At 35.8% G+C, this 23,357-nt stretch overlaps 1 protein-coding gene across 1 annotated transcript in view; it reads right to left on the bottom strand.

Annotated features, from left to right (window-relative positions):
• Positions 1-9,405: 9,405 nt before the first annotated feature.
• Dync1li1 (dynein cytoplasmic 1 light intermediate chain 1) overlaps positions 9,406-23,357 on the bottom strand; it is a 34,978-nt gene continuing 21,026 nt past the window's right edge. The window contains exons 6-13 of the mRNA XM_015489543.2: positions 20,518-20,611; positions 17,063-17,198; positions 16,392-16,503; positions 13,755-13,814; positions 13,589-13,633; positions 12,765-12,885; positions 11,749-11,901; positions 9,406-10,302 (exon numbers count right to left, since the gene is read on the bottom strand). Of these exons, the coding sequence (XP_015345029.2) occupies positions 10,190-10,302; positions 11,749-11,901; positions 12,765-12,885; positions 13,589-13,633; positions 13,755-13,814; positions 16,392-16,503; positions 17,063-17,198; positions 20,518-20,611 (834 nt within the window). The 3' untranslated portion in view covers positions 9,406-10,189. The remainder of the gene's footprint in view (positions 10,303-11,748; positions 11,902-12,764; positions 12,886-13,588; positions 13,634-13,754; positions 13,815-16,391; positions 16,504-17,062; positions 17,199-20,517; positions 20,612-23,357) is intronic.

Here is a 23,357-nt window from a genome sequence, read left to right as displayed (position 1 = left end):
TTAAATATTTTCTTTAAAGACAGGGTCTCTCTGAATTGCTTAGGGCCTCACTAAATTGCTGAGGTTGGCTTTGAACTCACAATCCTCCTGCCTCAGGCCTCGGAGCTGCTGGGATTACAGGTGTTCTCCCAACCCAATAAAACTTTATAAAAAATGGGCAGTGGGCTGGATTGACAAACCATACTTTGCTGACCACTCCCTGCTCTGGGTTCAGTAGTTTTCAAACATGAATGATCATCAGAATCACCTGGAAGTCTTATTCTGTCCCACACCCCCAAGTTGCTGACTTAGCAGAGCTTGGGTGGAACCTGAGAATCTATCTACATTTCTAACAAGTTCCCCCATGCTGCTGCTGCTGCTGATCTAGGAACTTTAACTTTGAGGACAACTGTTCTAGTGTGACATTGAAAATATACTCAGTAATACTTTTGACTTATTTTCAGGAGAGAGTCCTCTGTTTCAATGAAGGGAGGATGAGAAATTCAGATTAGGGTGCACTGAGATGGAGGTGCCAGAGGGCATCAAATGGAATTTGTAGTAGTTTCAAATATGAATCTGGAGCATTAGAGGAAATAAACAATATGAGGAATGCCCATAGAACTAAATAGTAGAGCCATAAAAATGTTAAAAGGATGAACCTATAGAAAGAGTTTTGGAGGAAGAGAAGGTAAAGAGGAGCCAGGGAAATAAAGGAGTGATTAGGGACCAGGGTAAGAACATAGGAAGAGGCGGCGTGAAAGGTAAAGTCTGACATTTAACTAATATTTGACAATTCCACATCCTGGACAAGGAATTCAAATAAGCAAAAAAACTTGAATCTGAGATCTTGAGAGATGATAGCATTATCAAAGCTCTCCTAAAATAACCAGACTAGAGGATAAATATGCGACATCCTCGACTGCCACGTTTCATCTACACCAGCAGAGGGCCACAAAGGCACGGGAATGCTAATGATGCCTTTTGTTTTAAGGCTTCTACACTCACCAGTGCAGGAAGCTAAATCCTAAGTGATTTGGGGGGCTTGAAGGGTGTCACTGTGTGTCACTCAGCCTCCTTGCCCCCATGACCTTTGGGGCAACTTTAGTCCTGGACAGTTTGACCCTGTGAGTGGGCGATGCAATAGAGGTGGAAGCTTCTGAGTATGGGGAAAGGGAGAGGGTGCGTTCAGTTTGGAATTTGGATTTGGATTTGAGGGAGCGCCTGTCATTGCCAGGCAACCCAAGGCCTTGCCTCCAACTGAGTGTTATTATAGACAGAAATCAGTCTTAGAGTTTTTCCTTATTACTGCTTAAATTTTATTTTTTAAAATGTGAACCACTGATTAAGATTCCAGAAATAAAAGCCTACAAAAAGGTCCATTAGACAAGTGTCAGTCAGTCTCTATTTGTTCCACCTCATTCCTGCCCAACCCTCCTTTTTATGGGTGACAGATTTTGATAGTTTCTGGTTATCTTACTTGTGCATCTTCAGTGGAGACAAATGCATATGTGTGTGTGTGTCAGAGTGTATTATATATTTGTGTGTATATATACATGTATATATATAATGCATATACATATATACACACACATACATGTGCACACATATATATTCTAGTACTTTTTATTTGCATTTATCAACATATCCTAGAAAATACACATATCAGTTCATAAAAATCAATTTCATTTTTTAAAAAATTGCATAGGGGACTGGGGTTTGTGGCTCAGTGTTAGAGCACTTGCCTGGTATGTGTGAGGCCCTGGGTTCGATCCTCAGCACCGTATATAAATAAACAAATAAAGTGAAAAATCCATTGGCAACTAAAAAATATTTGAAAAAAAAATTGGATAGTACTACATTGTGTAGCTGCAGTTTATTCAATTTTCTGCATACAGGCATTTAAGTTTGTTCTCAATATTTTGCAATTACAAAATAATGCCACAATGTACAACTGTGTGTCTCTTATTTTCAGATTCTCAGATGCATATGTATCTTTGTTTTAGAGGGGGACAAGTTTATCTGGGGTCTCAGGTGTCAGAGGTCTCAGTCCATAGATGGCCAACTCCATAGTTCTGGGCCCCAGGTGAGGCAGAACATCAGGGCAGAAGGACACGGTTAAAGAAAGCGGCTCAGGAAATGACCATCAAGAAGCAGAGAGAACGTATGTATCTTTAGGGTAAAGATACATGGTATGCAAGTTTGTGGGTGCAGTTTTGTTAAACATGGCAAAATTCCCTCACTAGAGGTTGTATTCTCATACAATCCCAGGAGCTGTGAATAAATGCCCCTATGTCTCCATCACCTATCCAACAAGCTTTTGAATTTTTTTTATTTTGTATTTCAATACAGTAGTAATTTGCATTTGTTTTGGGAGGAAAGCTGAATATATTTCAGCCGTCTACAGTATTTTTTACCTATATACATCTTTTGCTTATTTATCTATATTCTTTATAAGGGTCTTGGGTTTTCTACTTTTCTATTTTTGAGCATTCTTCATATATTAAGAACATTAGCCCTTTATCTGTAATATCTTATAGTTGTCTTTTGACTTTGCTTTTGGTGCCTTTTGCCATCATGTTTCTTTCAACTTTGGGGTGGTTGGGTAGTAGGAATTGAGCCAAGGGCCTCATACATACTAGGCAAGTGGTAGAGGTACCGCTGAACTATACCCCAAATTCTTTTTCATTTGTTTTTGAAACAGGATCTTGCTAACTTGCAGAGGCTAATTTGGAACTTGTGATCCTATTGCCGCAGCCTTTGGAGTAGCTGGGATCACAGTGGGCACCTCCAGTTTCAACTATTTTTGTTAGTTGGATTTGCTGGGGATTGAACTCAGGGCTTTGCGCATGCTAGGCAAGTACTCTATCACTCAGTCATATCCCTGGCTGGTAGTTGAATTTAAATTTTTTCTTTTGTTGCATGTGGATTGAATTAAATTCAGAAAGTCTTTCTTGTTAAGGTATAAAATAATTTACTTTGTTTTTAGTACTTGTATGATTTCATATTTTACATTTAGTTCTGATATATTTGAAGTTTATTCTTGTGATTTTTGTCAGGTACAGATCCAGTTTTATCTGTACAAATAGCTAGCAATCGGTATAATAATAATGTAAATATAACTTTTTCTCTATTTTTTTTTTTGGTACTAAGGATTGAACCCAGGGTTTCTTAACCCCTGAACCATCCTCAACCCTTTTTTAAATTTTTTATCTTGACACAGGGTCTCAGTTGTTTAGGAGTTTGCTAAGTTGCTAAGGCTGGCCTTGAATTTGCAATCCTCCTGCCTCAGCCTCCCAAGTTGCTGGCATTATAGGCAGGCACCACCATGCCCAGATACAACTTTTCTTTCTAGAAATAAGAATTCAGGGTAATAGGCTTTTCAGAAGTGGCCTGATTACAACAAAACATTTAGAGTAGATAAATAAACATGTGTGCTGAAATAATTTCTTCATGGCATGAGTATTTAAAAAACTTATGAAAATTAAGATTCCTTCTGTGGTAGCTATAAAAACTTGCATTTGCATAACACTTTATAGTTTAAGAAGCGCCCCCGCATCCTCCATCTCACTTATCCTCATTTATCCTCTACACGTGTGCAGGTTATCTTCAGCACAGTGAAGATGATGAAACTTGGGAAATCACCAATTAATTTTAAAAAGATTGTGGTGATACAATGGGACAGGGCACTACTCTGCCCCAAACATATGTGTTTATATTTCTCTCTCTCTCTCTCCCCCTTCCTACACACACACACACACACACACACACACACACACACACTCACACACACAGTGTTCCACTTATAATCAGATGACTGTAGATGAGTCATACTTAATGGTGAAATATTAAAAGTTTTCCCTCTGAGATGGGAATAATTAACCATGTTTCTTCTTACCAGTTCTATACTTTTCTGTACTGGAGTACAGGCATAATAAAGCAAAGCATTAGAAAGAGGTAAAACTCATTATTTGCATATGACACAACTATATGTAGAAAAATCCAAAATAAATTACAGATGAACTATGATGTTGGAACCTTCATATGTTACTGGTAGTGATGGAAATTCTGTTTGCTTTTGCTTATTTATTGATTGATACTGGGGATTGAATCCAGTATCAATAAATACTGGGTTCAATCCCCAGTATCAATAAATTGAACCCAGGGGTGCTTTACCACTGAACCACATCCCAGCCCTTTTTATCTTTATCTTTGGAGACAGACCTGGCTAAATGGCTTAGACCCTTTGCTAAGTTTTTAAGGCTGGCCTTGAACTTGGGATCCTTTTGCCTCAGCCTCCTGAATTGCTGGGATTACAGGCATGTGCTATGGATGCCTGACATCAAATTGTTTTCCAAAGCAGTTGTACCATTTTGCATTCCCATCAGCAATGTATGGGGATCTAATTTCTCCATATCCTCACCAAACTTCCCATTTGTAATTTTAGCAATATTAGTGGCTATTAATTGGTAACTCTTCGTGGGTTTTATTTACATAAACCCAATGACTAAAACTGTCAGACTTCATGTTCTTGTTTACCACTTACATAATTTCTTTGAAAAAAAATATTTCTTCAACTCCTTTGCCCACTTAAAAAAATTTTTCAGTTGTTGATGAACCTTTATTTTATTCATTTATTTGTATGTGGTGGTGAGAATCGAACCAGTGCCTCACCCATGCCACCCCAGCCCGCCTTTGCCCATTTCTTCTTTTTTTTTTTTTTAAAGAGAGAGTGAGAGAGATAGAGGTAGAGAGAGAGAGAATTTTTTAATATTTATTTTTTAGTATCTGGCGGACACAACATCTTTGTTTGTATGTGGTGCTGAGGATCGAACCCGGGCCGCACGCATGCCAGGCGAGCGCGCTACCGCTTGAGGCACATCCCCAGCCCCCTTTGCCCATTTCTAATTTGGGTTATTTGTCTTATTGTTATACTCTTAAGAGTTTTTAAAAGTATTCTGTATAGTAGGCCTTATCAGATATGTTACTTGGAAATGTTTTCTCAAGAATGTGAATTCTCATAACCACTCTGGAAAAACCTTTTAGCTTTATCTGCTAAAGCTGAATACACATATACCCTGTTGACCCAACAATCCACTCTACCATATACTGGTTGAGTATCTTTTATCCAAAATTCTTGGGACCAGAAGCATTTGAGATTTCAGATATTTTAAAAATGTTTACAAATACAGTAATGAAATATCTTCGGGGTAGGACCAAGTTTAAACATAAAATTCATTTATGTTTCTCATATATACATCATACACAAAACCTGAATTTTTTTTTGGCCAACACTTTTTATTTTTTATTTATTTTTCTATTTATCTATTTATTTATTTATTTATTGGTGCTGGGGATTGAACTCACAGCCTTGTGCATGCAAGCACTCTACCAACTAAGCTATATTCCCAGCCCGTTTTTTTTTTTTTTAAATATTTTTTAGTTATAGGTGGACACAATATCTTTATTTTTATGTGGTGCTGAGGATCGAACCTGGTGTTCCACGCATGGTAGGCGAGCACTCTACCTCTAAGCCACAACCCCAGCCCCGTTTTTTTGTTGTTGTTGTTCTTTTTAGTTGTACACGACAATAGTCTATTTTGTCATACTTATACAAACATGGTTTGTTTTTTTAAATTTTGAGTTGCAGATAGATATAATACCTTTATTTATTTTTTTTATGTGATGCTGAAGTCTTAACCCAGTGCCTCAACCCATGTTAGGCGAGCACTGTACCACTGAGCTACAAGACAAGGATTTTTAAAAAAAAAATTTTTTTTTAGTTTTAGGTGGACACAATATTTTTATTTTACATTTATGTGGTGCTAAGAATCGAATCCAGTGCTTCATGCATGGTAAGCGACTCTACCACTGAGCCACAACCCCAGCCCCTAAGACAGGGTTTTGCTAAGTTGCTTAAGTAGCTGAGGTTAGCTTTGAACTTGTGATTCTCCTGCCTCAGCCTCCCAAGTTGCTGGAATTCTAGATGTGCACCACTACACTGGCCTGAAGGTAATCTTATACAGCATTTGAATATATTTGTTCATAAAATAAAGTTTCAGGGTGTGGAATTTTCCACTTGTAGTGTCTTATTAGTATGCAAAAAAATTCAGATTTGGCAGCACTTCAGATTTTAGATTTTCAGATTAAGGATGCTCAACCTGTGCACCCAAAAGAAATGAAAACACATTTTTCACAAGATATATTTAAGAGCATTCACAATAGCACTACTCTTTTTTCTTATTCTTTTTAAAAAATATTTTTAGTTGTAAATGGATGAAATGTCTTTATTTTTATGTGGTGCTGAGGATCGAACCAAGTGCCTTATACCACTGAGCAAGCACTCTACCACTGAGCCACAACCAGCTCGCACTACTCTTAATAGCAACTTAAAAACTGAAAATTACCCAAACATCCTGTGGTAGGCTGAGAAACAGATCCCCAAAGCTATCCACATCCTAAAACCTTTGTCTGTTACCTGACTTAAAACCAAGGGACTTTGCAAATGTGATGAAGGATTTTGAGAGGTAGAGATAATCGGTCCACCTTAACAAGTATGGAGCTCAACAAACAGGAAGGACACAAACAACTCTTCTTAGGTCTGTCAAAGAAATCACAAGTACAGTCCTCCCAATCAGAGACAGGTACACAATCACAATTTACCAAAGACACTCCAAGGCAGAGGCCTTGATGGGAACCAGCACAGGAATAAGACATTTGAACATAACTGATGAATTGCTAGAGGCTCTGTGTGACCAATCCCAGTCCTAAGAGGGTCCCGAGAACCCTGTGGGTTCTACTCCAGGAGCTCTAGCAGGTTCACATAAGGAACAGGGAAAATCCCCACCACTCTGATAGGAAGGGGAAAAGTACCCATTGTGAAATACGCCAGAACATTCTATTCCTCTTAACAAGGACTGCCTGCAGGAGAAACTATTTTACCAGAGCCTAACCAACCTGGTAACCAACCCCTCCAGCCATTCTAAAGGGGTCGGGTAACAGAAGTTACTAAAACTGAGATCTAATCATAGGACTGTAGCATGAGTTCCTTTGCCCCCACATCTTACCACCATATCACCAAAGGCTTATTTACCAGAGTTCCTTTCACCATACATCATCTTCAGTTATTAATTTAAAAGCTGCAAGGCATACTAAAGGGGTAAACAAAACAAAAACAAAAAAAAAGTTTGAAGAAACAGAGCAAACATCAGACCCAGACTCAGATATGCAAAGGATGTTAGAATTCTCAGAACAAGTATTTAAAACAACTATGACTAGTATGCTGACAAAAATGGAAAAAGTAAACATACAAGAATAGATGGATAATGCAAGCAGAGGTGGAAATTCTAAAAAACTTTAACATAAATGCTAGAGATAAGGAAAGAACAAAGAATGCCTTTGGTGGGCTCATTAGTAGATCAGACTGAGGCTGAGGACATTTCTGAGCTGGGGCATTTAACAATAGACACTTCCAAAACTGAAAGCAAAAAAAAATATTCAAACTGTGGGACAACTACAAAAGATATGGGTAATGGGTCTATCAGAAGAAAGAGAAAGAAACAGAATATCTGAAGCAGTGACTGAGAATTTCCCCAAATCACTGGACACCAAACGAAGAGATCTGGGATATTCAGAAAACATAAAGCAAAATTAATGCCCCCCAACTACACACAGTCATATATCACATGCAAACTGCAGAAAATAAAAAAATTAAGAAAAATCCTCAAAGCAGTTAGAGGAACAAAGAATTTTATCTGACTTCTCTTCAGAAACCACACAAGCAAGAGTGAAGTGTACAGTGTTGGCCAGGCACAATGGCACACATCTGTAAGCCCAACCACTCAGGAGGCTGAGGCAGGAAAATCCCCAGTTCAATACCAGCTTCAACAATTTCGAGAGGCCCTAAGCAACTTGGAGTGGGTCTGTACCAAAATAAAAAGCGCTGGGGATGATGCTCAATGATAAGGTGCCCCTGGGTTCAATCCACAGTACCCAAACCAAAAACAAACAAAAAAACCCTGTTAAAAGCACATTACACATGTACGTTATATATGCAGACCCACTTGAAGAACTTGGGCCCTTATAAGAGGGAGACAGAAGGGTTAGAGTTGAAAGAAATGTGGTGGCTGCTGACAGGTGAAGACACTATTGCTGATCCAGGAGTGGTGGTGCATACCTGTAATCCTAGCAATTTGGGAGACTAAAGCAGGAGGATCACAAGTTTGAGGCCAGCCTCAGCAATTTAGCAAGACCCTGTCTCAAAAAGGACTGGGGAAGTAGCTCAGTGCTCCTGGGTTCAATCTCCAGTACCCCCTGCACCCTCCAAAAATTATTGCTGGCTTTGAAGATGGAGAAGGGGCCGAGAACTATGGAATACAGGCTGCCTCTGGAAGCTGGGAAGAAAGGAAACAGATGCTTCTTTGGAGCCTCTAAAAGAAATGAACCCTGCTGACATCTTAACTTAGTGAGACTCATTTTGGACTGCTGACATCCTTTAGTAAGATTAGCTTGTATTAGGGCTGGGGATGTGGCTCAAGCAGTAGCGCGCTCACCTGGGGTGCGTGCAGCCTGGGTTTGATCCTCAGCACCACATACAAACAAAGATGTGTGTCCGTCGAAAACTAAAAAAATAAATATTGAAATTCTCTTTCTTTAAAAAAAAAAAAAAGAAAAAAGATTAGCTTGTATTATTTTAAGCCACTAAATTTGGGGTAACTTTTTGTAGTAGCAATAGGAAAATAGTGCATACTCATTGATATAGCATAATAGACATATTTGGACAATGGAATATTATGCTGCAATGAGAATTTTTACCACTGCATGCACCGAAAAGAATGAATCACAGGGGCTATAGTTGTGGCTCAGTGGTAGAGCACTTGCCTAGCATGTGTGAGCACCACATATAAATAAATGAATAAAATATTTAAACAAAAATATTTTTTTGTACCAGAGATTGAATCCAGAGGCGCTTAACTACTGAGCCACATCCCCAGCCTTTTTAAAAAATTTTATTTAGAGACAGGATCTCTTTGAGTTGCTTAGGGCCTTGTTAAGTTGCTGAGGCTGGCTCTGAACAAGCAATCCTCTTGCCTCAGCCTCCTGTGCCACTGAGATTACAGGCTTGCAACACCATGCCCAGCACATTTGCCAAATTTTTCTTCCCCCTAAATAATGACAATGGTTGTATTTTCAGTCCCTGGGAACGCTGGCATAAGATTCTGTAGTTCAAAATGTATCTGTGGGACAAGATGTGTTGATCAAGGTAAAATCCCAAATTAAGGAAACTTAAAGGTGAATGAATCTCATATTAATTTGTCTCTCAGAAAGATCAGAATACTCAGTAATTCTATAAGCCAAACATTTCAAATTACTAATGAATCTTATTAGCTGACAAATTATATAAGAAAATACAAGTTATTTGAACCCAAATGCAGAGAATAAATACTTTATTAACTGATTACAGTTGAAAGTCACAAACAAAAAAGGAGTATATTAAGGCAGAGCCATATATATATATATGTATAGACAAATCCAAAGACTGTTACCTCTTTACATTTTCATAACCTCTGCATTTTTCTTTTACACATTTAGGCAGTGTGCTTTCTTTCCTTCTCAGTTTCAGAATATATCTTGGCCAATATCTAAATCATATTTTGATGACAACTTATAGGATCACTGATTTGAGTGATGACTAGTGTATCAAATGCTATCTGTTTTCTCAGCATATCCCAGGTGTTGGTACATTTATGTGATGTGCAAAATCTGACAATTTTCTTTTTCAGCAAAACACACAAATTTTTAAAAATGATTTTAAATAGTCTTAACTAAAACAAGTTTGGACTTCCAAGTCAGTTAAATGTCCAAATTGCATATTGTCTGCCCTTCTCTAAACCCTCCTATATAATAATTTAGCCTTTAAAATAAGATCACATGGTTGTATTTCAGATTTATAAATTTTGAGATTTTCAAAATCCAAAATTACTTCCCTATGCAAAATGGCAATGCAAACAGCAATTCTACATAATGTAGAATATTTTTTTTCTTCTGTACAGCTCCTTTTATAAAAACGGGCAGCCACAAAGAAAAAAAAAAAGACATAAATTTAGTCCATCTGTAAAAGCACTCCAGCTCCCTAATTCCACCTTTGAAGGAAAAGGCAGAGGCAAGTTTACGTTATCCCAGAAAACTGAATAAATGGCTTTATTTGGTATCTTCAAGAAGCTTCTCCTTCCGTAGGAGATGTAGGTGTTGGAGGAGAAACTGAAACTGGTTTCCGGGTAATTCTGTCTAGTTCTGCATGAACATCTGACAGGACAGGCTTCTGGCCTACATTGAAGGAAAAGGAAAGAAATAAGATTTAGATACAGTTAAAGTATCTACACCAATGTCTCTTCACTTAAAATTGCCAACTCCTTCACTAATTTTATCAAACATGCTGAAGTTAAACATCCTTAATTTAAAAACAAATTATCTCATTTTAAATTGTGAGATCTGCTACTAAATGGAGGTAAAACTGGCACCTATGATTTAATCTCATAAAAATATTAGGTCAAAAAGAATAACAGCAAAAACTTAAAAAAAAAGTTATGCAGTCAGAAAGTACAAACTTAAAACAATAATAAAACAGCAACAAAATTTTGGAATCTGGAAGCAAGATGAATGAATTGTAACTATAAATGAACAATAACAAATGCTGAAGAGGGTATGAGAAACTGGAATCCTCATAACCTTTTGATGGGAGTGTAAAATGATGCAGCATTTTGAAAAACTTCATGGCAGGCCTTAAAAATTTTAAATAGAGTTGCTGCACCCACTGGCACTTGCCTGTAATTCCAGTAACTTGGGAGGCTGAGGCAGAAGGATTCCAAGTTTGAGAGCAGCCTTAGCAACTTAGCAAGACTGTCTCAAAATAAAAGGGCTGGGGATATAACTCGGGGTAGAGAGCCCCTGGTTCAATCCCTAGTACCACAAAACAAAACAACAGAGTTACCATGTAACCTAGAATTCATAAGTATTTACCCAAGAGAATTAAAAATTTATGATCACATAAAAATGAATGCTCATAGTAGCATTATTTGTAGTAGTTTTTTTTTTTTTAAGGAAATAATCCAAAGATCTACCAACCAATGAATAGATTAAAAAAAAAAAAAAGTGTGGCATATCTACACAATGGAATGTTATTCAGCAATAAAAAGAAATGAATTAATGATGCATGCTGGATGAACCTCAAAATATTATGTTAGCCAGGCGTGATGGCACATGCCTGTAATCCCAGCGACTCTGGAGGCTGAGGCAGGTGGATCACAAGTTCAAGGCCAGCCCCAGCAACTTAATGAGACCCTCAGCAACTTAGCAAGACTCTGTCTCAAAATAAAAAATAGAAAAAGGATGGGAATATAGTTCAGTGGTAAAGCATCCCTGGTTTCGATCCCCGGTACCAAATAACTACAACAAAAATTATGTTAAACAAGACATAATGTGTGTATGATTCCCATTTATGTGAAATGTCCAGACAGGGAAAACCACTGACACAGAAAACAGATAAGTGACTGCCTAGGACTAAGAAGCTAAGAGACAGGGAAGGTTTGAAGTTTCTTTTGGGGGAAATGAAAAAATGTTCTAAAATGAGGTTATGGAGATGTTTTCCACAACTTTGTAAAAATACTAAAAATCAATGATCTGTACACTTTAAATGTGTGAATTTCATTGTAGGTAAATTATACCTCCATAAAGCTGTTTTCAAAGAAAAGTGACTTGCTCTAAGTAATGTACCTGACTTTTTGGCAGACGGTGGTAAAACACTGCTTCCACCTCCAGCCCCACCTCCAGGGCTACCACTACCAGCAGGGCCTCCAGGAGAGCCAGTCTTTTTACTCAACAAACTATTGAAGAAATTTGCCAGGACACCTTCACTTGTAGCTCCAGCTATAAAACACAAACACATACCAAAAAATTTCAAAAAAGCTACTCAAAACATTAGATTGTTCCCATAAATTATTAGAGTAATCACACATAGAAAACAAATGAGACTTAAAGTTTAAGAGCTATATTCAGGATATATTAGTTTGAGTTTTAGCTGAATAACTACTCATACTCTCTAATATACTCATACATAAAACAAATGAGTAAACTGCAAGTGTAAGGTAACTTAAAAATTAGAATGTTATTAAAAGGTCAAAAGCATTTCAAGTAACATTGAGAAATGTCTGTCTTAGTATTACAAAAAGTTCCTCAATCCTATATGAAAACTAGAAGTTCTAAGAGATAAATGGGCAAAGGGTAGTAATAAGTGATTTCACAGAATAGAAATACCACTAGATAATGGTTGTTAGTATTTAAAATATAACAATTAGGTTGTGGTAAAACTGGAACACTGAATATTGATATAACATTAAATACTCCATTTGAAAGACATCAAAAGGTACAACCTACTAATCCCATCTATCACAATTAGTCCTACACGAACAACTATTTTGCATATTTCTTCCTTATGGTAATTGCAGATTATCAATTATAGTATAAAAATGAATTTCTCCAATGACCTACCATAGGAAAATGATTAAACATAATAAAAGTTTCACCATGTGCAAAGTGATACACTAAAAATATACTGTAAATATACTGTAATGGTTTAGAATCTGATTAACTATGAGATTACGTCTACAGAGACAGAGATTAGAGGGTATTGCACAAGAATGAAAATAAGTTATATGTAGGTGAGATGCTAAGTACATTTTTTTCCCCACTGTACAATGTATTGTGTTATTTTCTCTAAGAAAGAGATATACCTTTCATGTTTGGATCAATTTTTTTTGACCCAGCAGGGATGGGTGACACACTGGCAACATTGGATGACACAGATCTGTTTGGTGTTCTAGGCGAGCCTCCAGGGACTCTTGGTGAGGCATCCTAGGTAAAAATAGGAAAACCACAAATACTAAAACCTAAAACTTTCAAATTCACAAATTACTTGCCATGATCCCCCATCTATTCTACTGCCTCTTATACTACCACCCATCAACAAAAACATTAGTAATCTTGTCCTCATTATTATAGAATATCAAAGGCCCACCACGTTTTAGAATACTAATTTTTCCTTCAGTGGATAAGGGAGAATGTATAAAGAAATGAGGTGTGGTTATGAGATTAAGTTTGGAGTCAGATCTGGGTTTCAATCTGGATTTATATCCTACCAGCTAAATAATCTCAGGCAAGCCACAATGTCCTCTAAAGCCCCTGATTCCCCATCTGCAAAATGGGGCTAATGAACAGTACTTGCTTCTCAAGGTTGTTGTGAGAATTTAGTAATGGACACATAATAAAACATTGCAAAATACATCTTTATATGATTCAGATATTTTGAAAAAGACTTAAAGAACATTTCTTGGGCTGGGGTTGTAGTTCAGTGGTAGAGTGCTCGCCTAGGACGTGTGAGGCACTGGGTTCAATCCTCAGCACCACATAAAAATAAAATAAAGAAAAAACACTTTTTTAAAAATTTCACAACCAGAAGAATTATATTAAAGTAAACCCATCAGATGTGAATACAATTTAAAAAAGAAACAATAATGCACTGAATTTTAATAATTATGTCAAAATTTATAATACTGACCACAGGCCTTCCAGCTGCAGTTGGTGGCTGCTTTGCTAAAAGGGACTGAAAAACAAAAGAATCCTAGTTTAGACATTCACAGCATGTATCACTTTATTTTTAAAATACATAAAAGAACAGTTTATTCATTAACTATATTAAGTCTGCTTCTGATACAATTTCATACCTGTAACTTCATAAGAAATACTTGATCATCTTCTGCCATAATTTCCTTCTCATGCACAAACTGAAATGAGCAATACATAAATGAGCAAGTTTAATTTATTTTGCTAAGACCATTAATAACTTATTCTCTGGGTACTATATTTACATTTACACGAGTGACCCTTATAGTAGGGCTGATCAATAACTATCTGTAATGATATATATGTTCTATATCTGTGAAATTTCATACAGCAGTCACTAGCCACTAGTGGCTATTAAATACTTGAAATTGGCTAGTATGAGCAAGGAAGTGAGTTTTGATCTTACTTTACATTTGGAAGCTACATGTGACTAATGACTACTGTATTTTAACAGCACAGCCCTAGAGCCACATTCATGCTTATACAATTTGTTGAATAACTGCTGGGTGTTTTAAAAGGGTCAGTAATATCCCAGTTGGGTTAAATGCAACTTGTCTCTGGTTTCCCTGAAATTAAAAAAAAAAAAAAAAAGAAAAAAGAAATAGATATATATGCTCTTCTATCAGCTGAATCATTAGAAATTAAAGAAATTAGAAATAAAATTGCAAAAGTCTCCTGCTTCTACTCTTGCTGTATAACACAGGCTCAGTCTATTTTCTTCTCAAGAGTCAAAGGGTTCAATTAGATTACATCATGCCTCTGCTCAAACGCTCTTAACACTTTGCATCCTACTCAGAGTAAAATCTAAAGTCCTTATCACGACCTAATGATAAAGTTCCAAAAGATCCTAACTCTGCCTTTCATCTCCCACCAGGTCTGTCCACCTCACAGCTCTTTGCGGTCTATTTTGCTCTCACATTTTTTCCCTGGGAGCATTTGTACTTTCATATTCCTCTTGCCTTCAACATTCTTCCCTTTTACAAGGGGGACCTTCTCTAAAACAGCATCCCTCAAGGCCCAGTCGCCTTATTCTCTGCACACACTGCTTTATCTTCATAACCCTTATTCCCAACTCAATGGATGACCTATGAGTTAAGTTTATTGCTTGCATTCTCCTCCTTCCCAGTTAGTACCTAAACAGTGCCTGAGTTGGTGCTCAATAAGTATTTGAAGAATTAATAAAATAAAAAGAAAACTTAAAAAGTATAATTTGTTGGTAAGAGAATGGGAAACATTTTTGCTGGGTTATTTAATTCTGATGTATGCATTTCTTTTAATAGCTATCTAAACCCATTTAAATATGTGTCAATTGAATTTTCATTTGAGCTCACTTTTCTTATTACTAATAACCCCAAAATAAAAGATAGATGCTCTACTTTGTGAATATTTGGATTTTTTTGTGGGGAGGAGGTACTAGGGATTGAACCCGGGGGTGCTTAACCACTGAGCCATATCCCCAGCCCTTTTTTAAATTTTGAGACAAGGTTTTGTTAAGTTGCTTAGGGCCTCATTTAGTTGCTAAGGCTGGCTTTAAACTTGCAATCTCAGTTTAATCTGGCTTTAAACTTTAAACTGCCTCAGCCTCCCGAGCCACTGGGATTATAGGCGTGTGCCATTATGTCCAACAAATGTTTGGATTCTTAAGAACATTTTTTTCATATTTTTTATTGGTGCATTATACTTACACATGATAGTGAGATCTGTTGCTAAATATGCATACATACACATGATGTATAACAATATAATTTGGCCAGTATCATTCCCCATTATTTAAATAGGCAGAATCTATATACCAACATTTCACCTTTCCCTCCCCTCCTTTAAGAATCCTAATATGTACTGAATCAAAATCATTTTCCTCTAAAATACATGTCTAAATCAAAAGGAAGTCGGAGAAAAGTACTATATATAAACATTAATTTTTTATACTTTTGAGAAACACCTACATCTATCATGTATTGTTTAACATGAAATCAAGATGTATATGTAAGAACATTACCTGATTTAACAGCTATAGAATGACATGGTAGTCAAAAATAAAATACAGAAAACTGGAAACTCTTGGATATTTGTAGGTTAATGTAACTAGTAACTGTGGAAAAGATCCGAGATCTGTCTCAATAGATAGAACTAAGAAAACTATCCTAGTAACCTTTTCTTGGCTTTTGGCTCAGCTATAGACTGTAAAGTTCACAGATTCTACCTATTTAAAAAAAAAAAAATTATGGGGGTGGGTATCAGGGAATGAACTTGCACAATCGACCACGGAGCCACATCCCCAGTCCTATTTTTTGTATCTTATTTAGAGATAGGGTCTGAGTTGTTTAGTGCCTCTTTTTGCTGAAACTGGCTTTTAACTCAGATTCTCCTGTCTCAGTGTTGGTAGCTGCTGGGATCACAGGTATGTGCCACTGCGCCCAGCTATTTAAATTATTTCAAGATCCACATATTCACTGTGCCACCCTTTGATTTCCTAAGCACTATATTAATATATTCAGCAATAATATTTGCTTATATAAATATGCTAAAGGCTAACAAGATTCAGTGACTGAATAGTTGATTCACACTTTGCTAAAACAAATCCTTATATGAACTGTACATTAGAAACACGCAAATTACACTTTGAAACTCCCCTGATTGTACAGGACATTCTTGCTTTTCTACCTAAAACCTTAAAGCTATGGCCTACCTCTCAGTTTAAAAGCCGAAATATGGAAACTGTTTACTAAAATTGTTACCTTTCGGACAGGTGGTTTAGTTATGATGTCTTCAAAATTATCTTCTGCTTTCAATGTTTGAAAGTTTTCATGTAATATTCCTATTTTCTTATCATTATCCCACCCTGCTGGACTGTAAAAAAATGGATATGTAAATTCTCAAAACATTTATAACATATTTTTTTTCATTCAATCCACAATAATGTAAAAGGAGTATTTTAATGAAGTCAATTTGACCAATATGGAAAACTAATTAATTTTTATTATAATGTTCAATTTTTATTTCACTAATTTCTACTTAAAATGATTACCAAATTCCTTATGTTTAAATGTTATTATATAGTTTTACCCCCCCCCCTTTTTTCTCTGGGGAGAGGGCAATAATTATTACCTCTCAGTTTTATTCATACTTTCTAAAAGTATGTCAGATTACATATTTGGTCAATATGTATCATAATCAATTAAAAAATTAGTAGATATACTAATATAGATATACTAATAGAAAGTTCAGCTAAATGGCAAAGGCCTTTCAAAACAACCAGCAATAAAACTAAGGCCAGGAAATAAATAAATAATTGAGGAACAGATTCTCACCTACTCATCATGGAGAGGTCTACTGGTCCCATCTCAAAACTGAAAATGGTGGCTCATCAAGTAGTAGCAATAATGCACACATTTAACAATATACTTACATAAATACTGCATCCTTTTCCACAACAATAGCAGGAATCTTATAAGGAAATCCATATAGTTTCTGAACGATGTATTTATATACTAAGTCTATATTTTTATTTTCTTTTACTGAAGTGTAAATAAGTGCTGCACCATCTGAATAATATCATTAAAGAAAATTTTGGACAAATTCTATGAATAGTTTCCATAAAACTGTGCATTCTCAGCTTAACCTTTACATCTATATGCCTGTTAGTTTAAAAAAATAAATTCCAGGGACTGGGGTTGTGGCTCGGGGGTAGAGTGTTCATCTAACACATCTGGGGCCCTGGGTCCGATCCTCAGCATCACATAAAAATAAATAAAATAAAGGTATTGTGTCCATATAAAACTAAAAAATAAATATTTAAAAATAAAGAAATAAATAAATTCCAAGGATATATAACTTGGCATTCAAAAGGCCTGGGTTCAATCCCAGCACTGACAAAACAATATAAAATACTTACAAATGGGCTAGAATCTAAATAAAATGTTTACATAATTAATTTAATTTAGAAGGATAGAAGCCTCATTAAGCCAAGAAGTAAAGGTAAATTTAGTAATATGTATACAACTATTTAAAGGACATAAAGAGAGAATTTTTGATTTTAACCTTCCTTAAACTTCATGAAGGAGGGGATATTTTTGTCAATAATTCTTTTGCCTTTTCAAAAAAATATTTCTTACAGTTTTTACTAATCCTAGGAATTAAGACTTGCAGAACAAAGCTCATGAGACTCAGCTCAAAGAGGACTCGGACAACCGAATATTGAGAAAAGGTGGAGTCAATTGTTACCAATGAAAAGTTTTCAAGATGACCCAAGGAAAACAGTAGATTTCATGGCTGTTATGGTTTGGATGTGAGGTGTCCCCCTAAAGCTCACGTGTGAGACAATGCAAGAAGGTTCAGAGGAGAAATAATTGGGTTGTGAGAGTCTTAACCCATTCAGTGAATTAATCCCAATAGGGATTGAGTGGTAACTGAAATGGTAGGGTGTGGCTAGAGGTGGGCATTGGGGGTGTGGCTTTGGGATATATATTTGCATCTATCAAGTGGAGATCGCTCTGTTTCCTGATCGTCATATGAGCTGCTTCTGCCATGATATTCTGCCACACTCTTCTGCCATGATATTCTGCCTCACCTTGATCCTAAGGAATGGAGAAAGCCTTCGATGGACTAGGAATTCTGAAACCGTTAAGCCTCCAAATAAACTTTTACTCCTCTACAATTGTTCTGGTCAGATCTTTTAGTCACAGTAGGGAAAAAAACTGACTACACAATGGCCCACACTTCAAACAATACCAATACACACAAGGATATATTAATCAAAGCAGATTCTTTGATCTTTTTTATAAAAAAATTTTTTTAGTTGTAGGTAGACATAATACCTTTATTTAATTTATTTATTTTTAATGTGGTGCTGAGGATCGAACTCAGTGCCTCACATGTGCGAGGCAAGTGCTCAACCACTGAGCTACAATCCCAGACTACCTTTGACCTTTTATCTAAAAAAAGACCAAGCAGCCTATAGAAAAAGATGCAATGTGACTATTGACAAATGATATATTCATAGTGGCTAACAGAAATTCTATAACTAACCCTTAGGATCACAATTTAGCACTGATCATTGTGTTCCCTAGAAAGAGATGGTGACTTAAGCAAACGTGAAATGCTGGGAGTGGTCTAACTTCTGAACTGGTTACTCACATTTTCTAGGACATAGCCTGAAGTTTATGAATCTAAAAGTAGTACTGCTTAATTTAACTTACTAGAAAAAAAACATTAAAACTTTAAGCAGAAGCTTAATTGTGTGAACTTTATATTAATGATCTTTCCCATATTAAGAACTGAGATTTCTGCCAAGCACAGTGGCACACACCTGTAATCCCAACAGCTCAGGATGCTAAGGCAGGAGAATCAAAGTTGACGCCAGGTTCAGCAACTTAGCAAAGCCCTAAGCAACTCAAGGAGACCCTGTCTCTAAACAAAATATAATAAAGAGCAGGGGATGTGGCTCAGTGGTTAAGCAACCCTGGGTTCAATCCCAGGTACCAAAAAAAAAAACCCCTCAAAATTTCTATAGTTGACAAATCTGCATTGCAACTGAAAATTTTTAAATAAAAATGATTTTGAACAGTCACCTTCACTCATTGATAAACATATACCACACTAACTTGAAGTGACTTCTCACATTTTGTATTCTTTTAAAAATCAAGTGGCTCTAAAAGTCTATTTTAGTGGACAGTTTCCCTCTTGATTACATTTTTATATTTACATTTTCAAGTACAGCATTAAAAAGTGTTAAAAAGCATTAAAAAGACTAGTCTCAAATTTTCTATTTTTCAAAGATAATCAAAAGTCTCTAAGTGTCTATTTCAATTACTCCCATTTCTTGATAGTATGTAGACAAGTGCTATTTAATGCAATGCAACTCAACCATTAGGTGACATAAAAAAGAAAGGCCCATGAAGAGAGAAAGATCTGAAGAAAGAGGAAAGAGAAGCTGCCAGTGTCAAGTCATCTATCCAGCTAAGCTTTCTCTAAGTGCCTTCTAAACTAACTGTCCATTAATAAAATGATTTATAAACTGCACACATTAGGAACATGTGTGTATTGCTTATTATTATCTATCCCTAATAAAATTTCATTGCTTGTTACTATTCCTAATGTTATAATTTCATTACTCTTACACTCAAAAGATTTGGCTGTGGAATATAATTGTAAATATCTGATCCAACAGGGGCAGGAGGGAATAGCTAGCTCTCTTCAGTGTACTCAAGGTGTGACTGAGATTCCAACTGTGAATTCTCTTGAAAACATTCACTGTAACTCTTATTTCCTCTTTCTCTTAGTAGTAAATGTTCCTCACTGGCTCACTTAATCCCTGCAATCTAGATTAAAAAGGCTGCCTATGACGGGTTTTCCAATCTTGTGGTCATAAATATAACACTTTTAAAAAGTACAGATTCTCCATTTACATTTTGTACTATTCCAATCCAATAGGTCTTAGCTAAACCTATAGCCATATTTTGAAGCCCATAATTTAGACTCTTTATGGAGAAGATAACATATTAAACAAACTAAAAAAGAAAATACACAAACTTGAAGATTGATCTTGCCTCACACCACCCATCCCCAATAAGCAAATAGTTTTTAATCAGATATGTACACAATGCCTTTGCATTAGAATTTTCCATAATTAATGATTTTTCTTAAGAATAGTATTTTAAAAGTAGCATATCAAACTTACATATTAACACTTGTTTTCATACCTAAAATATTCACATATAAATGACTTGGGAACTAAAATTAAATTTCCAACCACATACAAGAAAAATAACATTTACAGAATTTCTAAAGCACATCAATTTCCTTTATTTTTAAAAACAAAATAGACAGGGTACACTGCATCCATAAATGTTATTAAAAGGATACACTGTAAACAAAACTTCCGGATGTGTGACTGGATAAAATCGAAATGTTCATCTCTGTAGTCATGTTCTTTCTCCAATACACTAATGGCATCACACTGTTGAGTTAAAATTATTTAATCAAAATTAAATGTAATACTTTAAACAGTTCAATTCTGGATGAGGAACATCACAAACCTACCACTCTGCTACTGTGACTGAACAATATAAACACGAGAATATAAGTTAATACTTTTAGCTGGAGTTTTAGTAACTTTCTTTAAAAAGCACTGAGTTCTATGTTATGTTGCATCTGATCAGAACACCAAAGAGAAAGTTCTGGAACATGAAAGAATGAAGAATAACAAGCTGAGCTTATACTAAGTGGTCATGAAATAGGATAGGAAAGAAAAAATACAGAAGAAAGAGGCAAAAGAAAAGACAAGAAGAATGCAACTTTAATCTAAAAGCTTAAGTCCCACATACCTTTCCTCCCCAAGCCAATTTCTCTCCCAAATTTCACTTATGAAAACTGTACTATTAATTACTCTATGTAATAAATAAAGCAAAGAGAGATATACTATTTCAAGAAACCTATAATATAGGGTACTTTCCAACTGATCAGATAATGAAAACCTTGTTAGCTTAAGGATTCTGAGAATGCCAAACCACCATAAATCAGCTTGTGATCATCAGACTGGTGTCATATCCCCATACACCTTCCCATGCCCACTCTCTACCATTTTCCTTTTAAAAAAGAGCCTGAGAACCCAAAAGTGTCTCTTACTCTGAAGATGGCTGACATTCTCCCTTGAATGTGTCTTTGGTTTCCTAAATAAATCTGTCTGTGCCTTTAACTTATTTCTGCCACATTTGTCAAGAACCCCACTCAGCCTTCAGTTGAGGTCCCCCTCTCTAGAAACTCGGACCTGGTCCAATATCAGTCATACTTGCTAACTCGACTTTGAATTCTATAATAATTTTTTAATCTAAAATCTAATCCAGTTCTTTAAAACACATCAGTACAACCAGGGAGTCTTCACCTCTCACCAGTTCCTCTTTCATCCTATAATTCCCAACTGATTTTCATTTCTTTTCTGATGTTTTTATTCATGCTCACTACAATCTCACCAATAACAAAGGGAATTTCAGTTTATTTTCGAAATGCTACCTGTACAATTAGTGAAACAATTCTGAATTCAAATATTTTTTCCAAACCCTTCTGAAAGGTATGAAGTTTAAAAACTTTTAATAATGTTCACTATATCTTAGTTTGGGTTCAAATTTTATATGTAACTTCTTTGCTATACATATAAACATTATAGGACAGAATCTTCTTGCATCAGGTTTGTTTGTTTTTTTTTTTTTTTTAAAGATACTGGGGTTTGAACCCAGGTTGCTCTACCTCTAAGCTATATCCCCCCAGCTCTTTTTATTTTTAATTTTGAGACTAGGTTTTGCTAAGTTACCAAAAGTGGCTTCAAACTTGCATCCTTCTGCCTTACTGTCCCAGGTTGCTGTGATTACAGGTGTCTACCAAAACACCCGGCTCCTTGTCTAATTGACTAGCACTTGTTAGGCTATTGAGAGTGATTTCAAATAATTAAAGATACTTTAATCTGTTGACTTAATGACACTTTTGCTGAAACATGGCAGTTTAATAAAGAGACTTTAACTGTAGCAGTTGTAGAACACTTCTTTAGCATGCATGAGGCCCCGAGTTCAACAAAAACAAAAAGTTAACTGAATCAGAGCATGTGGACTTAAAACAAGAAACGTCGTCTCCCTGAATATCCATTTCCAGTCTTTTAAATGGAAGAAGCTGAACCACACACTTCCACACACATTCTCTGGTCCCCTTACACATTTAAAAGCTCATAAACTTAAGTATATCTAATGGTGTTTGAAGATTTTATAAAACACAGTAGATGCTATCTTCAGGCATGAAAATTTTAAGAATCGTTCTATGGCTCTTTTGATAATGATTCAGGACCCTTTAAACTTAACATTTTTCTTTGGAAAATAAGACTGCTTTTTATGAGAAAAGTTGAGGCATAGAACAGGGAAATGTGCCAACAAATAGCTTGTTTGCTAAACAATACAAAAACAGACCACTGAGTCACTGGGATTATAGGCAGGTGCCACTGTGCCTGGCTCTATCATCACCTTTTTAATATTTATTTTTTAGTTGTAGATGGTCACAATATCTTTATTTTATTTTTATGTGGTGCTGAGGATCGAACCCAGGGCCTCACATGTGCTGGGTGAGCGCTCTACCACTGAACCACAATCCCAGCCCCAATCACCTTTTTTTTAATAAGTAAGAAACCCTAGATAATTGCCTACCAACTTTATATCGTAATAGGTGCTTCAAGATGTTTATAAGTCCATTTTAAGTATATTAATATATCAAAATGTAATGTTTAAAAAAATTTTCAAAATTAATAAACTATCATTTCACCTGTAATTATGTATACTATACTGACTGTACAATGAAGTTTAATTGAAATTATGAAAATGAAATTCAATCACTAAGTATCTTAAGTAACACTTTCTTTAAAACAATTATGATCATGATCACAGAAGCTGTAGCCAAGAAAAGGAAAAATGCATAACACTGAAGCAGCATAATGACTCTGTACCTTCCTTCCCTTCACACTGTCATCTGCTACACCAGAATTTTCTGGTGTGTGGGGATTAGAACTGAAAGATTTACTTTTACCTCTGCCAATTTTTTGCGATGGCCCTGAAAGCTACACCTCATCTTCTACAGACACAAGCAACTTAACTCTAGGGCAACATTTTTATAAGTGAAATATCTAGGAAGACAATGAAATAAATTTTTTTTAAAGTCACAATTAACAA

Source organism: Marmota marmota, unplaced genomic scaffold (genome assembly GCF_001458135.2).
Source record: "Marmota marmota marmota unplaced genomic scaffold, marMar, whole genome shotgun sequence".
NCBI lineage: Eukaryota > Metazoa > Chordata > Mammalia > Rodentia > Sciuridae > Marmota > Marmota marmota.
This window is presented reverse-complemented; position numbering and strand designations above follow the sequence as displayed.